Source organism: Balaenoptera musculus, chromosome 8 (genome assembly GCF_009873245.2).
Source record: "Balaenoptera musculus isolate JJ_BM4_2016_0621 chromosome 8, mBalMus1.pri.v3, whole genome shotgun sequence".
NCBI classification, from domain to species: domain Eukaryota; kingdom Metazoa; phylum Chordata; class Mammalia; order Artiodactyla; family Balaenopteridae; genus Balaenoptera; species Balaenoptera musculus.
The window spans coordinates 85,136,603-85,154,372 of NC_045792.1; the positions used below are offsets into that span (position 1 = coordinate 85,136,603).

Sequence of the window (17,770 nt, forward strand, 5' to 3'; positions counted from 1 at the left end):
CCTAGGCCCTGCCCCATGCTCAAACGTCACCCCCCACCCGCCTAGGTCCCGCCCCCCCCAAACCCCACCCCTGCCTAAGTTCCCCTTCCACCTAAACTCTGCCTGTAAGGCTTTTTTTTTTTCTTTTTTCCTCTTTTACATTAGGGTTCTGTTTTACATTGTTGATTCATTGTCATTGATTCATTTATATTTTTATTTTTCCTAGTAAATCTTTATTTTTCTAATTTTATTTTATTCTTTATACTTTGTTATTGTTCTCTCCTTTTGGCTTGTTTCCCGTGCAACCCCCCTCCCCCCCCTTTTTTTTCTTTTCTCTGTGGTGGTTTTATTTTACCTTGTTGCAGTTGTTTCAATTATATTTTTATTTTTCCTAATATATTTTTTATCTTTCTAATTTTATTTTGTTTTTTATTCTTTGATATTGTACTGCTCCTCTCTTTCTTTCTTTCTTTCTTTCTTTCTTTCTCTTTCTTTCTTTCTTTTTTTTTGTGCCACGCCATGCAGATTGCAGGATCTTGGTTCCCAGGCTGGAGGTCGAACCTGAGCTCCTGTGGTGGGAGCTCCAAGTCCAAACCACTGGACTAACAGAGAACCTCAGACCCCAGGGAATATTAATTGGAGTGAGACCTCCTGAAGGTCCTCATCTCAGCACCAAGACCCAGCTCTATCCAACTGCCGGCAAACTCTAGTGCTGGATGCCTCAGGCCAAACAACCAGTAAGACAGGAATACAGCCCCACCCATCAAAAAAAAAAAAGGAATGAAACGAAAAAAAAAATGTTATGGGCAAAGGAGCAAGGTAAAAACCTATAAGACCAAATAAATGAAGATAAAATAGGCAATCTACCTTTATATATATATATATATTTTTTTTTCCTTTTTCTCTTTTTCTGAGTGGGTATGTGTATGCTTCTTCATGTGATTTTGTCTGTATAGCTTTGCTTTTACCATTTGTCCTAGGGTCTGTCTGTCTGTTTTATGGTTTTTTTGTTTTTTCTTTTTTTATTACTTTTAATTTTTTAAATTTTTAATAAATTTTAAAATAATTTTATTTTAATAACTTTATTTTATTTTATTTTTATCTTTCTCCCTTTCTTTTTTTCTCCCTTTTCTTCTGAGCCATGTGGTTGACAGGGTCTTGGTGCTCCGGCAGAGTGTCAGGCCTGTGCCTCTGAGGTGGGAGAGCTAAGTTCATGACATTGGTCCACCAGAGGCCTTCTGGCTCCACATAATATCAAACAGCGAAAGCTCTCACAGAGATTTCCAGCTCAACACTAAGACCCACCTCCACTCAAAGACCAGCAAGCTACAGTGCTGGACACCCTATGCCAAACAGCTAGCAAGACAGGAACACAACCCCACCCATTAGCAGAGAGGTTGCCTAAAATCATAATAAGGTCACAGGCAGTCCAAAACACACCACTGGATGTGGTCCTGCCCACCAGAAAGACAACATCCAGCCTCATCCACCAGAACACAGGCACCAGTCCACTCCACCAGGAAGTCTACATAACCCACTGAACAACCTTAGCCACTGGGGGCAGACACCAAAAACAATGGGAACTACGAACCTGCAGCCTGTGAAAAGGAGACCCCAAACACAGTAAGTTAAGCAAAATGAGAAGACAGAGAAACACACAGCAGATGAAGGAGCAAGGCAAAAACCCACCAGACCAAACAAATGAAGAGGCAATAGGCAGTCTACCTGAAAAAGAATTCAGAATAATGATAGTAAAGATGATCCAAAATCTTGGAAATAGAATGGAGAAAACACAAGAAACGTTTAACAAGGACCTGGAAGAACTAAAGAGCAAACAAACAATGATGAACAACACAATCAAAGAAATTTAAAATTCTCTAGAAGAAATCAATAGCAGAATAACTGAGACAGAAGAACGGATAAGTGACCTGGAAGATAAAATAGTGGAAATAACTACTGCAGAGCAAAATAAAGAAAAAAGAATGAAAAGAATTGAGGACAGTCTTAGAGACCTCTGGGACAACATTAAATGCACCAACATTCAAATTATAGGGATCCGAGAAGAAGAAGAGAAAAAGAAAGGGACTGAGAAAATATTTGAAGAGATTATAGTTGAAAACTTCCCTAATATGGGAAAGGAAATAGTCAAGTCCAGGAAGCACAGAGAGTCCCATACAGGATAAATCTAAGGAGAAACACGCCAAGACACATATTAATCAGACTATCAAAAATTAAATTCAAAGAAAAAATATTAAAAGCAGAAACGGAAAAACAACAAATAACATACAAGGGAATCCCCATAAGGTTAACAGCTGATCTTTCAGCAGAAACTCTACAAGCCAGAAGGGAGTGTCAGGACTTATTTAAAGTGATGAAAGGGAAAAACCTACAACCAAGATTACTCTACCCAGCAAGGATCTCATTCAGATTTGATGGAGAAATTAAAACATTTACAGACAAGCAGAAGCTAAGAGAATTCTGCACCACCAAACCAGCTTTACAACAAATGCTAAAGGAACTTCTCTAGGCAGGAAACACAAGAGAAGGAAAAGACCTACAATAACAAACCCAAAACAATTAAGAAAACGGTAATAGGAACATACATATTGATAATTACCTTAAATGTAAATGGATTAAATGGTCCAACCAAAAGACATAGACTGACTGAAAGGATACAAAAACAAGACCTGTACATATGCTGTCTACAAGAAACCCCCTTCAGACCTAGGGACACATACAGACTGAAAGTGAGGGTATGGAAAAAGTTATTCCATGCAAATGGAAATCAAAAGAAAGCTGGAGTTGTGACCACCTAGAGGGGTGGGATAGGGAGGGTGGGAGGGAGGGAGAAGCAAGAGGGAAGAGACATGGGGATATATGTATATGTATAACTGATTCACTTTGTTATAAAGCAGAAACTAACACACCATTGTAAAGCAAATATACTCCAATAAAGATGTTAAAAAAAAAAAAAGAAAACTGGAGTAGCAATTCTCATATCAGACAAAATAGACTTTAAAATAAAGACTATTACAAGAGACAAAGAAGGGCACTACATAATGATCAAGGGATCAATCCAAGAAGAAGATACAACAATTGAAAATATTTATGCACCCAACATAGGAGCACCTCAATACATAAGGCAAATGCTAACAGCCATAAAAGGGGAAATTGACAGTAACACAATCATAGTAGGGGACTTTAACACCCCACTTTCACCAATGGACAGATCATCCAAAACGAAAATAAATAAGGAAACACAAGCTTTAAATGGCACATTAAACAAGATGGACTTAATTGATAAATATAGGACATTCCATCCAAAAACAGCAGAATACACTTTCAAGTGCTCATGGAACATTCTCAAGGATAGACCATATCTTGGGTCACAAATCAAGCCTTGGTAAATTTAGGATAATTGAAATTGTATCAAGTATCTTTTCCGACCACAATGCTATGAGACTAGATATCAATTACAGGAAAAAAACTGTAAAATATACAAACACATGGAGGCTAAACTCTACACTACTAAATAACAAAGAGATCACTGAAGAAATTAAAGGTGAAATCAAAAATTACCTAGAAAGAAATGACAATGGAAACACGATGACAAAAAACCTATGGGATGCAGCAAAAGCAGTTCTAAGAGGGAAGTTTATAGCAATACAATCCTACCTCAAGAAACAAGAAACATCTCAAATAAACAACCTAACCTTACACCTAAAGCAATTAGAGAAAGAAGAACAAAAAACCCCCAAAATTAACAGAAGGAAAGAAATCCTAAAGATAAGACCAGAAATAAATGAAAAAGAAATGAAGGAAACAATAGCAAAGATCAATAAAACTAAAAGCTGGTTCGTTGAGAAGATAAACAAAATTGATAAACCATTAGCCAGACTCATCAAGAAAAAAAGGGAGAAGATTCAAATCAACAGAATTAGAAATGAAAAAGGAGAAGTAACAACTGACACTGCAGAAATACAAAGGATCATGAGAGATTACTACAAGCAACTATATGTCAATAAAATGGACAACCTGGAAGAAATGGACAAGTTCTTAGAAAAGTACAACCTTCCGAGACTGAACCAGGAAGAAATAGAAAATATAAACGGACCAAACACAAGCACTGAAATTGAAACTGTGATTAAAAATCTTCCAACAAACAAAAGCCCAGGACCAGATGGCTTCACAGGTGAATTCTATCAAACATTTAGAGAAAAGCTAACACTGATCCTTCCCAAACTATTCCAAAATATAGCAGAGGGAGGAACACTCCCAAACTCATTCTACAAGGCCACCATCACCCTGATACCAAAACCAGACAAAGATGTCCCAAAAAAAGAAAACTACAGGCCAATATTGCTGATGAACATAGATGCAAAAATCCTCAACAAAATACTAGCGAACAGAATCCAACAGCTCATTAAAAGGATCAAACACCATGATCAAGTGGGGTTTATCCCAGGAATGCAAGGATTCTTCAATATAGGCAAATCAATCAATGTGATACACCATATTAACAAACTGAAGGATAAAAACCATATGATAATCTCAATAAATGCAGAAAAAGCTTTTGACAAAATTCAACACTCATTTATGATAATAATTCTCCAGAAAGTAGGTATAGAGGGAACCTACCTCAACATAATGAAGGCCATATATGACAAACCCATAGCCAACATCGTTCTCAATGGTGAAAAACTGAAACCATTTCCTCTAAGATCAGGAACAAGACAAGGTTGCCCACTCTCACCACTATTATTCAACATAGTTTTGGAAGTTTTAGCCACAGCAATCAGAGAAGAAAAAGAAATAAAAGGAATCCAAGTTGGAAAAGAAGAAATAAAATTGTCACTGTTTGCAGATGACATGATACAATACACAGAGAATCCTAAAGATGCTACCACAAAACTACTAGAGCTAATCAATGAATTTGGTAGAGTAGCAGGATAAAAAATTAATTTACAGAAATCTCTTGTATTCCTATACACTAATGATGAAAAATCTGAAGGAGAAATTAAGGAAACACTACGATTTACCATTGCAACAAAAAGAATAAAATACCTAGGAATAAACTTGCCTAAGGAGACAAAAAACCTGTATGCAGAAAACTATGACACTGATGAAAGAAATTAAAGATGATACAAACAGATGGAGAGATATACCATGTTCTTGGATTGGAAGAATCAACATTGTGAAAATGACTATACTACCCAAAGCAATCTACAGATTCAATGCAATCCCTATCAAACTACCAATGTCATTTTTCACAGAACTAGAACAAAAAATTTCACAACTTAAATGGAAACACAAAAGACCATGAAGAGCCAAAGTGACCTTGAGAAAGAAAAACGGAGCTGGAGGAATCAGGCACCCTGACTTCAGACTATACTACAGAGGTACAGTAATCAAGACAGTATGGTACTGGCACAAAAACAGAAATATAGATCAATGGAACAGGATAGAAATCCCAGAGATAAACCCATGCACATATGGCCACCTTATCTTTGATAAAGGAAGCAAGAGTATACAATGGAGAAAAGACATTCTCTTCAATAATTGGTGCTGGGAAAACTGGACAGCTACATGTAAAAGAATGAAATTAGAACACTCCCTAACACCATACACAAAAATAAACTCAAAATCGATTAAAGACCTAAATGTAAGGCCAGACACTATAAAACTCTTCGAGGAAAACATAGGCAGAACACTCTATGACATAAATCACAGCAAGATCCTTTTTGACCCACCTCCTAGAGAAATGGAAATTAAAACAAAAATAAACAAATGGCACCTAATGAAACTTAAATGCTCTTGCACAGCAAAGGAGACCATAAACAAGACAAAAAGACAACCCTCAGAATGGGAGAAAATATTTGCAAACTAAGCAACTGACAAAGGATTAATCTCAGAATTATACAGGTAGCACATGCAGCTCAATATCAAAAAAATAAACCACCCAATCCAAAAATGGGCAGAAGACCTAAATAGACATTTCTCGAAAGAAGATATACAGATTGCCAACAAACACATGAAAGGATGCTCAACATCACTAATCATTAGAGAAATGCAAATCAAAACTACAGTGAGGTATCACTTCACACCAGTTAGAATGACCATCATCAAAAAATCTACAATCAATGAATGCTGGAGAGGGTGTGGAGAAAAGGGAACCCTCTTGCACTGCTGGTGGGAATGTAAATTGATACAGCCACTATGGAGAACAGTATGGAGGTTCATTACAAAACTAAAAATAGAACTACCATATGACCCAGCAATCCCACTACTGGGCATATACCCTGAGAAAACCATAATTCAAGAAGAGTCATGTACCACAATGTTCATTGCAGCACTATTTACAATAGCCAGGACATGGAAGCAACCTAAGTGCCCATCGACAGACGAATGGATAAAGAAGATGTGGTACATGTATACAATGGAATATTACTCAGCCATAAAAGAGAATGAAATTTTGCCATTAGCAACCACATGGATGGACTTGGAGGTTATTATCCTTAGTGAACTAAGTCAGAGAACGACAAATACTGTATAATATCCTTATATGTGGAATCTAAAAAATACAACCAACTAGTGAATATAACTAAAAAGAAGCAAACTCAGAGATATCGAGAACAAACTAGTGGTTGCTGGTGGGGGAGGGGCAAGATAGGGGTGGGGGAGGGGAGGCACACATTATTGGGTGTAAAATAGGCCACAGGGATGTACTGTACAGTATGGGGAATATAGCCAATAGTTTGTAATAACTGTAAATGGAGTGTAACCTTTAAAAATTGTATTAAAAAGAAAAAAACAAAGAAAACCCTCAAACCAACCACAACAGTGCAAGAACAAAGTTCAGCGTCTGAGGCAGCATCAAGTGGTGACCAAATGCTCTTCCACCCAGGTCCAGGAAATTACTGCGACAGGCACTGAGAAACTAGTGGTACCAGATCTGATTTTCAAAAAGAAATTGGTAATCTGGATTTGTCTGTAAATCTCCTGATTTTTAAATAAGGCAACTAATTCAAAATAAGAAATAAAACAAAACCTCAAAACACAAGCCAAAAAAAATTTGTGTGTGTGTGTGTGTGCACACCAAACAAAAACATAGCTGTAGGACCCACTGGACCATGCCTTCCATCTTGTGAGGGGACCTCTGTCTTAGGATGGAAAGGTGGTGGGGAGGATCACTTCATATATTTCTTGCATCTTTTGGGGGCTCTCTGGGAATCTCCATCTCCTAAATGCTAGGAAATGGAAGGGTCATCAAAGGTTTTATAGGTTGTCAATGTTTGCTGAGTCGGCCTTGCTAAACTGGACCATATGGAGACAGTGTAACATGTTAAATATTTTATTCACATTGTTTACAAACTGTATCCACCTGGAAAACACATGAATCTAAAAAATAGACTATTTTACAGTCATTCACATTTTTTAAAAACCAGTTACTTCTGACGTGAAACTCTAGGATGGAGGCCCTCAGCCTGTATTGTAGTTCAGTGCCTCGTCACATGAGGCTTCCTGCTCCGGGGAAGGAGTTCTAGGGACAGTCCACCCAGCTGGAGGTCACTCATGGCTCACCTACCAGTGACTGATGAGAAAATGTCAGTGCATACTTTAACTTGTGAACCTTCACTGGTGTAAATCCAGCGTCGCTATTTTGGTCAAGGAAATATGCATTTTAGAGCTTGCGTACACATCGGGCGGGAAGACAAAACGAGAGGCTCATAATTTAATGGGCCATTACAGAGCCATCAAGACACTCCCAGTTCTATAAGGTGTAACGTCTTGCCCACAGACAGAATCAATGAATTACGATTTTATCGTGTTGAGAACTTGAATCGTAGAAACAGAGGTGATTTGGAAATTGATGTAAGCGTCTGTCGACTCTTTGCACATCTGATGCCTCCCACCTAGGAGAAGAGGGGGAATACACTCAGCAAGAATTAAGAATGTGCCTAATTTTGTGTTACTCCAGAAGGATGGCCATGGGAGTTTTGCTGAGTGGCTAAAAAGATGTTCTGGTTAAGAAACTCACTATTAACCTATGCTAAATCCAGTTATGTACCAGCTTGATGGTTTAGCTCCTTTACTAATTAAGAAACTTTTCTATGGAATTTGACTTTAACAATCTAAAATCTACAATATGTTTGTCTTACCCACATCTCACCCCGTCCTACTATATTAACTACAAACTAATCATTTTTTTTTTTTTGCTTTGTGAGCTGCCACAGAGTTAACTATGTGAAAACTTTTGAGCCTTTGGAATGGGAGCACCGGATGAGCCTCTAATGGCAGAACTGGATCCTTTTTCTCTGAGCAGCACGATGGCACGGGGCATTGTGGTTCTGCAACTCTTCATTAGGGAAGTGATGTTTGATCAGGGTACCACAAAAGATCATCCCCTCCTCCCCTCGGGTAAAAAAAAAAAAAAAAAAGGAATTTCTTAAGGGTTGCTGTCATCACCCCCAAGTAGACAACAACAACTCTGTATCCAAATGTAAGCTGAGATGTGGAGAAATTTTATCAGCACGTTTGCAGGCTTTTAAAAAAGTGAACTTTCAATGTCTATTGCAATCTATTGTTTTAAAAGACAGAAATCCATAAAATGAGCTTGATGATGGAGCAGATCATAGCTTGTCTTCCTGCCACCCGTGTGCGTTTTTTCCAAATTTGTATACTAATCTTCGGTCGACCCGTTCCAGAATTCCTGTTTTATAGTAGTACCTGTGAAAGACAGCAGAAGAGGAACATGAGGAGGGTTCATACCCTGGGAAAACAACAGCACGTTCCTCATTCCTCTCAGGTGACAGGCTGGTCTTTGGTTACCCTGGTATTTTCACACCCTCTTATCAACTTACACTTAAACCTTTCCCAGTCATCTTGAAGATTGAACCTCACCACATCTGGTTCAAAACGTGTGTGTGTGTGTGTGTGTGTGTGTCTGATAGCCTGGTTTCAGAGTGATCCCCGGGGAACACTGCCAAGAATGGAAAGGATGGCGTGTCAGTTTACAAACCCTAATCCCACCTGTACCTAAGAGCCGAAGTGTTGTCTCATGACACTTTTGACATAACTCTGCCTGAAGGCTCACGGCATTTCGTGCTGTTCACTTACCTCAGAGCTCTGCTCAACTTCTCATACGTCATTCTGTCATTTCTCTTCCTTTGTCCCCACATCTTTGCCAGGGCTTCTGATTTAACCACCCGAAAAATACCTTGTTCCCTATCTTCCCATTCCAGAATGCCACAGTTTTCCTCAGGAGATAGAAGCAGGTCTCGCACAAATTCCCATAGGTGAGAGCTCTGGAGGCCTTTAGGGAAGGAAAAAAAGTTAGCTAAAAATTAAAACAGAAAAATTGAAGAGTTGTACAACTTCTCATGAACCCATGAGAAATGCTCCTTCATGGTTATTTCCCAAAGTGATGACCGAGCGCTCTACTTGGAACCATACCTAGCTGTGAAATGTCCTCTTCTACTGGGAACCATACCTAGCTGTGAAATGTCCTCTTCTACTAAAGTAATTACAAAACACACACAGAGACATCCTATTTACATCGACCAGCAACACTGGCTCACGAAATTTCCCTGCTCTATGGAACTACCAACTAATTCTTATGGAATTAATGAAATGACAGTCGAATGATGTTTTCATTCTTCTTTCTGAAAAGCAGTATGGTTGTACTGAGATCCCATAGCTACAACTGTCTGGCTGGACTAATCCTACAATTATGTTTTGCATGAAAAACTGGTATTTCTCTTTTTTTCTTTTTTAACATCTTTATTGGAGTATAATTGCTTTACAATGGTGTGTTAGTTTCTGCTTTATAACAAAGTGAATCAGCTATACATATACATATGTTCCCATATCTCTTCCCTCTTGCGTCTCCCTCCCTCCCACCCTCCCTATCCCACCCCTCTAGGTGGTCGCAAAGCACCGAGCTGATCTCCCTGTGCTATGCGGCTGCTTCCCACTAGCTATCTATTTTACTTTTGGTAGTGTATATATGTCCATGCCACTCTCTCACCCTGTCACATCTTACCCTTCCCCCTCCCCATATCCTCAAGTCCATTCTCTAGTAGGTGTGTGTCTTTATTCCCGTCTTGCCACTAGGTTCTTCATGACCTTTTTTTTTTTTCCCTTAGATTCCATATATATGTGTTAGCATACTGTATTTGTTTTTCTCTTTCTGACTTACTTCACTCTGTATGACAGACTCTAACTCCATCCACCTCACTACAAATACCTCCATTTCGTTTCTTTTTATCGCTGAGTAATATTCCATTGTATATATGTGCCACATCTTCTTTATCCATTCATCCGATGATGGACACTTAGGTTGCTTCCATGTCCTGGCTATTGTACATAGAGCTGCAATGAACATTTTGGTACATGACTCTTTTTGAATTATGGTTTTCTCAGGGTATATGCCCAGTAGTGGGATTGCTGGGTCGTATGGTAGTTCTATTTTTAGTTTTTTAAGGAACCTCCATACTGTTCTCCATAGTGGCTGTATCAATTTACATTCCCACCAGCAGTGCAAGAGTGTTCCCTTTTCTCCACACCCTCTCCAGCATTTATTGTTTCTAGATTTTTTGATGATGGCCATTCTGACCGGTGTGAGATGATATCTCATTGTAGTTTTGATTTGCATTTCTCTAATGATTAATGATGTTGAGCATTCTTTCATGTGTCTGTTGGCAATCTGTATATCTTCTTTGGAGAAATGTCTATTTAGGTCTTCTGCTCATTTTTGGATTGGGTTGTTTGGTATTTCTCTTGTTCCATTGTATCATAGTTAAGACTGGCTCTGGAGCCTGACTGGCTGGGTTTGGGTCCTGAATTCACCTCTTCTAGCTCTGTAACCAAATCTCTCTAGTTATCTTCTCTCTAAAATGAGTTAGTAAGTGATAAATGGAATATTTATAAATGGAATGGAATATTTACAAATGGAATATTTCCTGCCATATCAATAAACAAAAGATGTCACAGTCATCAATGATTGCAACCCTCCAATGTGAGCCGGTGAGTCCTGAGGTAACTCAGTGCTGAAAAGGACCCCTGCCATCTAGCAGCCATCAGACTGCAGCCACTCCCCACGGTGAGCCCTGAGGAAACTCAGGATGTGAAAATACAGGATACTGGCCCCAGATAGCTGAGGTGCATATCAAAGGAATGATTTCACTGAGCCCAGACGCTTGCATCTTCCCATACCTAGAAAAGCGCTGAATTCCTTAACTTGAGATATTTGGTTTTCTTTAATTAACAATAATCTTTATGACAGACTCTAGGTCCATCCACCTCACTACAAATAACTCAATTTTGTTTCTTTTTATGGCAAATATTCCATTGTATATATGTGCCACATCTTCTTTATCCACTCATCTGTCGATGGACACTTAGGTTGCTTCCATGTCCTGGCTATTGTAAATAGAGCTGCAATAAACATTGTGGTATGTGACTCTTTTTGAATTATGGTTTTCTCAGGGTATATGCCCAGTAATAAAGCAGAAACTAACACACCATTGTAAAGCAATTATACTCCAATGAAGATGTTAGAAAAACAAAGAACAAAAATCAATAATCTTCTGACCTTCTGATTACCTGCTCTTTGCTGCAAAACTCCTGTATCTCCTGGCTCCTCCCCTCACCTCCTCGGAGCAGTTTCTCAGTTATCTGAACCGCTGTCTCCAGGGCTGCAGTCCTCATTTTGCCCCCCCAAAACTTAACTCGCAACTCCCATGTTGTGCATTTTTTTAAGTCAACATAAGAGTACCTACCTCATAGCACAGGTTAGAGGATTATGATTTAATACATGTTAAATGGTTAGAACCAAGCCCAGCAGGCTTGACCCTGTCCTGGGTAGATCTTAGAGCTGGGAAAGCTAACAGAATTGCCAACTCATGGGGTTTCTTTAGTATCATCCCTGAGTACTTCAGTGAGAAGTATTCACAGTGGACCAGGAGAAACAAACCCTTATTCAGAAATTTAACATGGTTAGAACATTAATTCTCCTAATACCATTTCCAAGTCAAAAGAAAGAAATTGGATTTTGATAACACTTATAACGGTAATCATCAATTTCTCTGCTATGTTCTTTGGGAAATAACGGGACTCACTCAAACACTGAGTCTCAAAGCTTATTAAAGTAGATTACTTTGTCTCATGAATGGTTTTAAGAAATGAGCAATGACAAATGGCATCTCTTATACTTACTTGTTCGACTATGACTGTGACAGTCTTGACTTTTGATGCCACTTGTTTTCAAACAACTGGAAACAGCGTCTGCAACAGAGCGATTTACAGCTGTAGGAAGGAAGCTGGAGGCCACATTCCGACCTCAAATCACACCAAATGAGCAACTATTAATTGAACACCTTTGTGGTAGGAGACAGCGTGCTGGGCTCTTTGGGAATAATTAGTAGGTTTAAGGAGTGTTTGTATTCAACACTGGGGCCCTACTGTGTGCCAGGTTCCAGGCTTTCAGCTGGAGATAGAAAGTGAACAAGATAGACTTGGTCCCTGCTCACCTGGACGTTAAGGAATATTGGGCAAGGAAAATACAAGTGAAACACAAATCGCCATTGCGTTAAGTGTTACGAAGGAAGGAGGCCTTAGATAGAGAACGAGGCAGAGGAAAGCACCTGCTGTAGATGGGGTGGCCAGGGTGAGTCTCCTGGAAGGGAGACACTCACGCTGATGTCAGGAGGTGGGAGGGTGTTCCAGAGGGAAGGAGCCGCATGTGCAAATCCAAGCGTGGTGACCAGGCAGGACCGTGGGGTGCCCAGGCGTGGCGGTAGGGGCACCGGCCTGCCAGCAGGTCACGTGGGCTCATGGTAAGGACGTGGGATTTTATTCAAAGAGTAAAGTGAAGACTTAGGACTTTAACAAGGTCTACTTTTTAAGAAGAACCCTCTGGCTAGTGTGTGGAGAACAGACTAGAAGGGACACAGGTAAAAGCAAAGAGAGTAGAGCTTACGAAGAGCAGAAAGCAAGGCGTGAACTCAAGGCCGAGTTAAATTAGAAATCACGCTGTAAGCCTGAGACACTCACATTGCTGCAAAGTGTATATAATTAAAAAATAAAAGGTGGTACCAGATCACCCCTCCCTGCCCTCCACATCCACTTGCCCAGTCCGCTCCAGCCACACTGGCCTCCCGGCTCCTTCTGAAACTCATGGACACATCCCGCCTTGGGGCACTTGCTCCCTTTGCCCTCAGTGCTCTTTCCTTGGATGTCCAGGGGCTCACGCCCTCATCTCCATCTTTGCTCAAAGTCACCTTCTCAGTGAGGCCTTCTCTGACTGCCTGAGCTGGAATCGCACACACTCACCCTACTCAACACTCCATGTGCTAGTTTTATTTTTTGCTGTCATATTCATCACCATGGAACATGTTATATATTTATTTATTTTGCTCACTGGCTGACTTTCCCCACTAGAGGGCAGGGATTTGTGTTCCCACCTGTATCCCCCAGCACCTAACACAGTGCTGGGCATATAGTAGCTGCTCAGTAAGTATTGTGGAGCAGCCACCGTACTGTACGGCACTATACTCACCTTCCCTGCTGTAGGGACATGATGCTATAACTACTGAATGACAGAATGAGTATGCTGTCCATGGAGGGAATGGTGTCCTGTGTACCACACCACTGCCCAGCTCGGCCCGTCTCAGTGCCAGTGGGTCTTGTCACTCCCTGGTGTGACATCCTGCAGTGGTGCCCTGTGGTCTCCCATGCAGAGGCTGCCACGTTAGTCAGGCCTTTCACACATGGACCTCCACCCAGTTCTCCAGGCTTATCTCTTGCTGCTCCCCAACTTCGTCCCTCCTTTGGGTCAGATGGTCCCAATGGGGCTTGACTTTCTCCTGCTTCCTTTGCACATGCTTCCCTCTCCCCACTTCCACCCAGCTGACCCCATTCTCACAAAACCTCGTCAGGAAGTCTTCTCGGAACTCACCCTCTGGGTTAGAGCCCTCTCTGTCCCATAGCACCTGCGTGTTCCTCAGTGTTCCAGCACTGGTCCCTTTATACCTCTACTGTAGAGGCCCATCTCATCCGTTGTTCATGTGTACTAACAGCTGATATTAATGGAGCGCTTACTAAGTGCCAAGTGCTTGTAAGGGCTTCACACACAGTATCTCATTTAATACCTGCCACGACCCTGTGTGGTATAATTGCTATTTCCATTTATTGAGGAGCAGCTGAAGCCCACAGGGTTTAAGAATTCCATCCAGAGAGGTGGAGCCAGGACTTGAACCCAGAGCAGTTCCGTTTCAAAGCAGATGTTCACAATTCCTGCTTCAGCATGTCTTTCATGGCAGGTGTTCAATAGATACTTAAAGAATAATTATTAAAGTTTGTTGAGTGTTTGCTACTGCCAGGTGCTCACCCAATCTCGCCCACCCTTATGATGCACGTTTTTTACTCTCCCATTTTACGTATAAGAAAACAGAGGTGTCGAGTGGCTGGGGGTCTCCCTGGAGGTCCTTCACTCACGGGCTCACAAGTGCTGAGGCACAGTGTGCTCTCTGCAGCAGGCACGGGAGGGACATCACGAAACAGGTCCCAGGCTCTCCTCTCAGGGGACTTGCACCCAAGTGGGAAGGAACGTCCAGTGAACAAACACGGCCTATTTCAGTTGGTGATAAATGCCATGGAGAGGAATGCAGCGGGGTGGGAGAATAGAGGTCATGGTGAAGGGGCTGAGCGATGTTGCAATTGTAATAAGAGTGAACAGAGAAAGCTCTCGAAGAAGAAGATGCTTGAGCAGAACGGAGCGAGCCCTGGCGATGTCTGGGGAGCACGATCCAGGTCATGTGCCTGCCCGACGTAGAGCTGAGATCGCATGTGAACAGCCCGGCATCAGGGCCCTCAGCTCTAATAACTGCCGTGCATCATTCTCTGGAACAAACAATGACACGAATGCGTGACTTCAACTCTCGGGGTCCCTTCGGCCTCTCCTCCACCCTTAGCCTGGAATTGTATTGATGTGGGAAAACGGGCCCATGCACACGGGCCAAGCCACAATGAATGCTCAGGTGAGATCAGCTGACAGTGGGGTTGCCGCCAGGTAGAGAGAGGTGAATGCAGGTGAGCAGGTGAGCAGGGCTGACGGCCGGTTGATCAAGACCGAGAAAGGGTTCTGCCCTCCTATCTGATCCAATGTCACGCTCTGCGGCATCACCTGCAGAGAAGACCTGGCCACTGTTTTAATTTAATCTTTTAAGAAGAGAGAAAACAAATGGAGTCGTCAAGACAAACACAGGCGAATTATTAACTGGTGACTAGACAACAAGCTTTCTCTGAAATGCCAAAATGGCAAGAAGTGGAAGAGTCACCCTTTTAATTTTTATGCTTTCTCCGTGTGCTTTGGATGGAAGAGATTTGGCTTGATGAGATGAACACGGGATGGGTCAGCACGGGGCAGGGCTGTGGGGATGGTGGGGGTTTCCCCTTGTGGGTCTTGCCAGAGATAAATAACCCTGTTTTATCTCTTCCTAGTCCTCAGCGGTGGCTCTGAGGGTAGTCACGGCTCAGCTCGGCTGGAGGCCTTGCTTGGCGGGTGGTGGGGTGAGGGTGTTAGTGGGGGCAGCGGGGCTGAAGCCATCAGTGCATGGACACGTTGAGGCAGCTTCCCAGATCCAAACGTCCCCAAGGTCAGTCTGAGGTGGTGGCGGCAGCAACACCCTGAACACCCCCCCCCAAACTTCTCTACAGAGGTCCACAGTGTTCTGGGGGGCAGCTCCCTGTCTCACAACGATCTTCATCTTCAATGTGCCCCTGCAGCTGGGCTGTGCCTGCCGCAGGGCGAGTGGGGACAGGGCCCGGGCTCTCTGCTGTCTGTGGGATTTGGAGAGGTTTGGTTGCTTTGAAACTGGAGACTGTTAAAATGTGGCCAAAGGATATGTTCTCAGTCGTTGATTGAAATCGTGGTCTGCTGTCCTCCAGAAGCTGGGTGGAGGCTGGCGTGGCAGTTTCTGAATCGAGCTCATCACACGCACGTCCCCATGATGCTAGCATTCAGCCATAGAGCCTGCACCCCGTGCCAGGGGCAGGAGATGCCCAGTAGCAAAGCCAGGCCCGTAGGCTTTGTCCTCTGGTGTTTCTGCGGTGGAGGTGGGGAGGGTGTGGAGAGGAGAGATCAAGTGCAGAGGGGCTGGGGTACTTCACTTGGGCCAGTTCTGATGGTTTCCTAGCTGGTCAGGCCTGGGCGCCTTCAGCAGGTACTAAGTTGAAAATCTCCTGTTCTCCGAACCATTGTGGAGCTGGGCCCAGACCCAGAGGAGTCCTGAGTCTTAGGTCTCAACTGAGTGGACAGCAGAGTGAACAGCAGGGTCTGGGAGCGTGCGAGCATGTGTGTGTGCACCTGTGGGCATGTGGTGAAGAACACGGCGTATAAGAGCATAGACTTTGAGAAGATGAGTTGGAATCTCAGCTCAGCATTGACTTATAACTTGTAACTTGTGAGTTACAGCACCTCCAGTTTCCTCAGATGCAAATGGGGATAACATTACTATCTAGCAAAGTTATCATGAGGATTAAATAAGTTAATGTAGGTAGAATACTTGGCCTGGCACTGCGCTGGGCACATAGTAAGGGCTTCACAAACCGTAACAATAGCTATTAATCTTATAGCTATTTAAGATGAATGGGAACACTGCTTGAAGCCGCAGGATGCTACTTTATCCTAGTTGGCCAGGCCCCTGGGCCAGGACCTTGGCTTGGGTCTCAGTAACTAAGAGCAATCATCATCATCATCATCTTTAAAAAATGAAAGCTCCAAAGTTCCCTTTCTTAAACCTTCCCCATCTGCAGAAGTGAAACCGTGAGTGTTAATTTTCAGAATCAACAAGGCCATTTGAAATCCTCCATTACCTTATAATTATAAACGTGACTTGCTTAGTGAGCTCAGATTCTTTGCAGACATTATCAACCACAAGGCCTCTAATGGTTAGTAATTATGATTATTATTGCTAAAGGGTACCAGTATTTGGAGCAGCTACACTGCTGGCACAGGCCAGGCACTTTGTATGTACTGTTACCTGAACTCCTCACAACCCAGCGAGTGTCCCACCATTTTATAGACAAGGAAACTGGGTCTGGGAGAGGTTAAGGAAGCCACAGACTGAAGCCCCATGCTCTGTCCACCGCGTTTCTCCTGCCATCTTCTCCTAGCCTTTACTGTTTCAGGTCATCAGACGTCGAGTGTGGTCCCACAAGAACATCAATCAAGCCCACGTGCCCAACAATAGCCTCAACACGGCCTCGGGCAGCTTGAACTCAGTTACTTACAGTCTTTGATGGTGGCCTTGGTCTCTTCAGGGTCATTAAAAAAGGAGTAACCTGGGAAAGAAAAAGAAATCCACAAACCATGGCATACAGTCCTGGTTTCCCCAGCCAGGCCAGGAGGGGAGGTATTGGGGAGAAGGAGAGCCACCGTGCCCTCTGCAGGGTACTTTTATTTCAGAAGGAACCTTGGAGACCACCTGGCCTTTATAGGGTCACCCTGAAGCCACCCCTGAGAGATGTAATCTCCTTGTTTTTTTTTTTTTTGGCTGCCCCGCGAGGCTTGCGGGGTCTTAGTTCCCTGATCAGAGATGGAACCAGGCCCCGGCAGTGAAAGCACCGGGTCCTAACTACTGGACCGCCGAGGAATTCCTCAATCTCCTTGTTTTTAAAGGCCACCTGGAGAGAGCCCTGGGCCACACATCCCAGCAGCTTCTAGGCTTTTCTGAGTGGGCACTGGGAGTGAGTTCTGGCTTGGGACCAGGAGGCCTGGGCTCCGAGCTGG

At 42.5% G+C, this 17,770-nt stretch overlaps 1 protein-coding gene across 4 annotated transcripts in view; it reads right to left on the reverse strand.

The window, feature by feature from the left end:
• Positions 1-8,181: 8,181 nt before the first annotated feature.
• ELF5 (E74 like ETS transcription factor 5) overlaps positions 8,182-17,770 on the reverse strand; it is a 43,753-nt gene continuing 34,164 nt past the window's right edge. For 3 of the 4 annotated variants that reach the window (XM_036859190.1, XM_036859192.1, XM_036859191.1), the window contains exons 4-7: positions 17,272-17,322; positions 12,196-12,264; positions 9,097-9,292; positions 8,182-8,706 (exon numbers count right to left, since the gene is read on the reverse strand). In XM_036859190.1, the coding sequence (XP_036715085.1) occupies positions 8,610-8,706; positions 9,097-9,292; positions 12,196-12,264; positions 17,272-17,322 (413 nt within the window). In that variant the 3' untranslated portion in view covers positions 8,182-8,609. The remainder of the gene's footprint in view (positions 8,707-9,096; positions 9,293-12,195; positions 12,265-17,271; positions 17,323-17,770) is intronic. The other variant, XM_036859193.1, reaches the window with a different exon arrangement.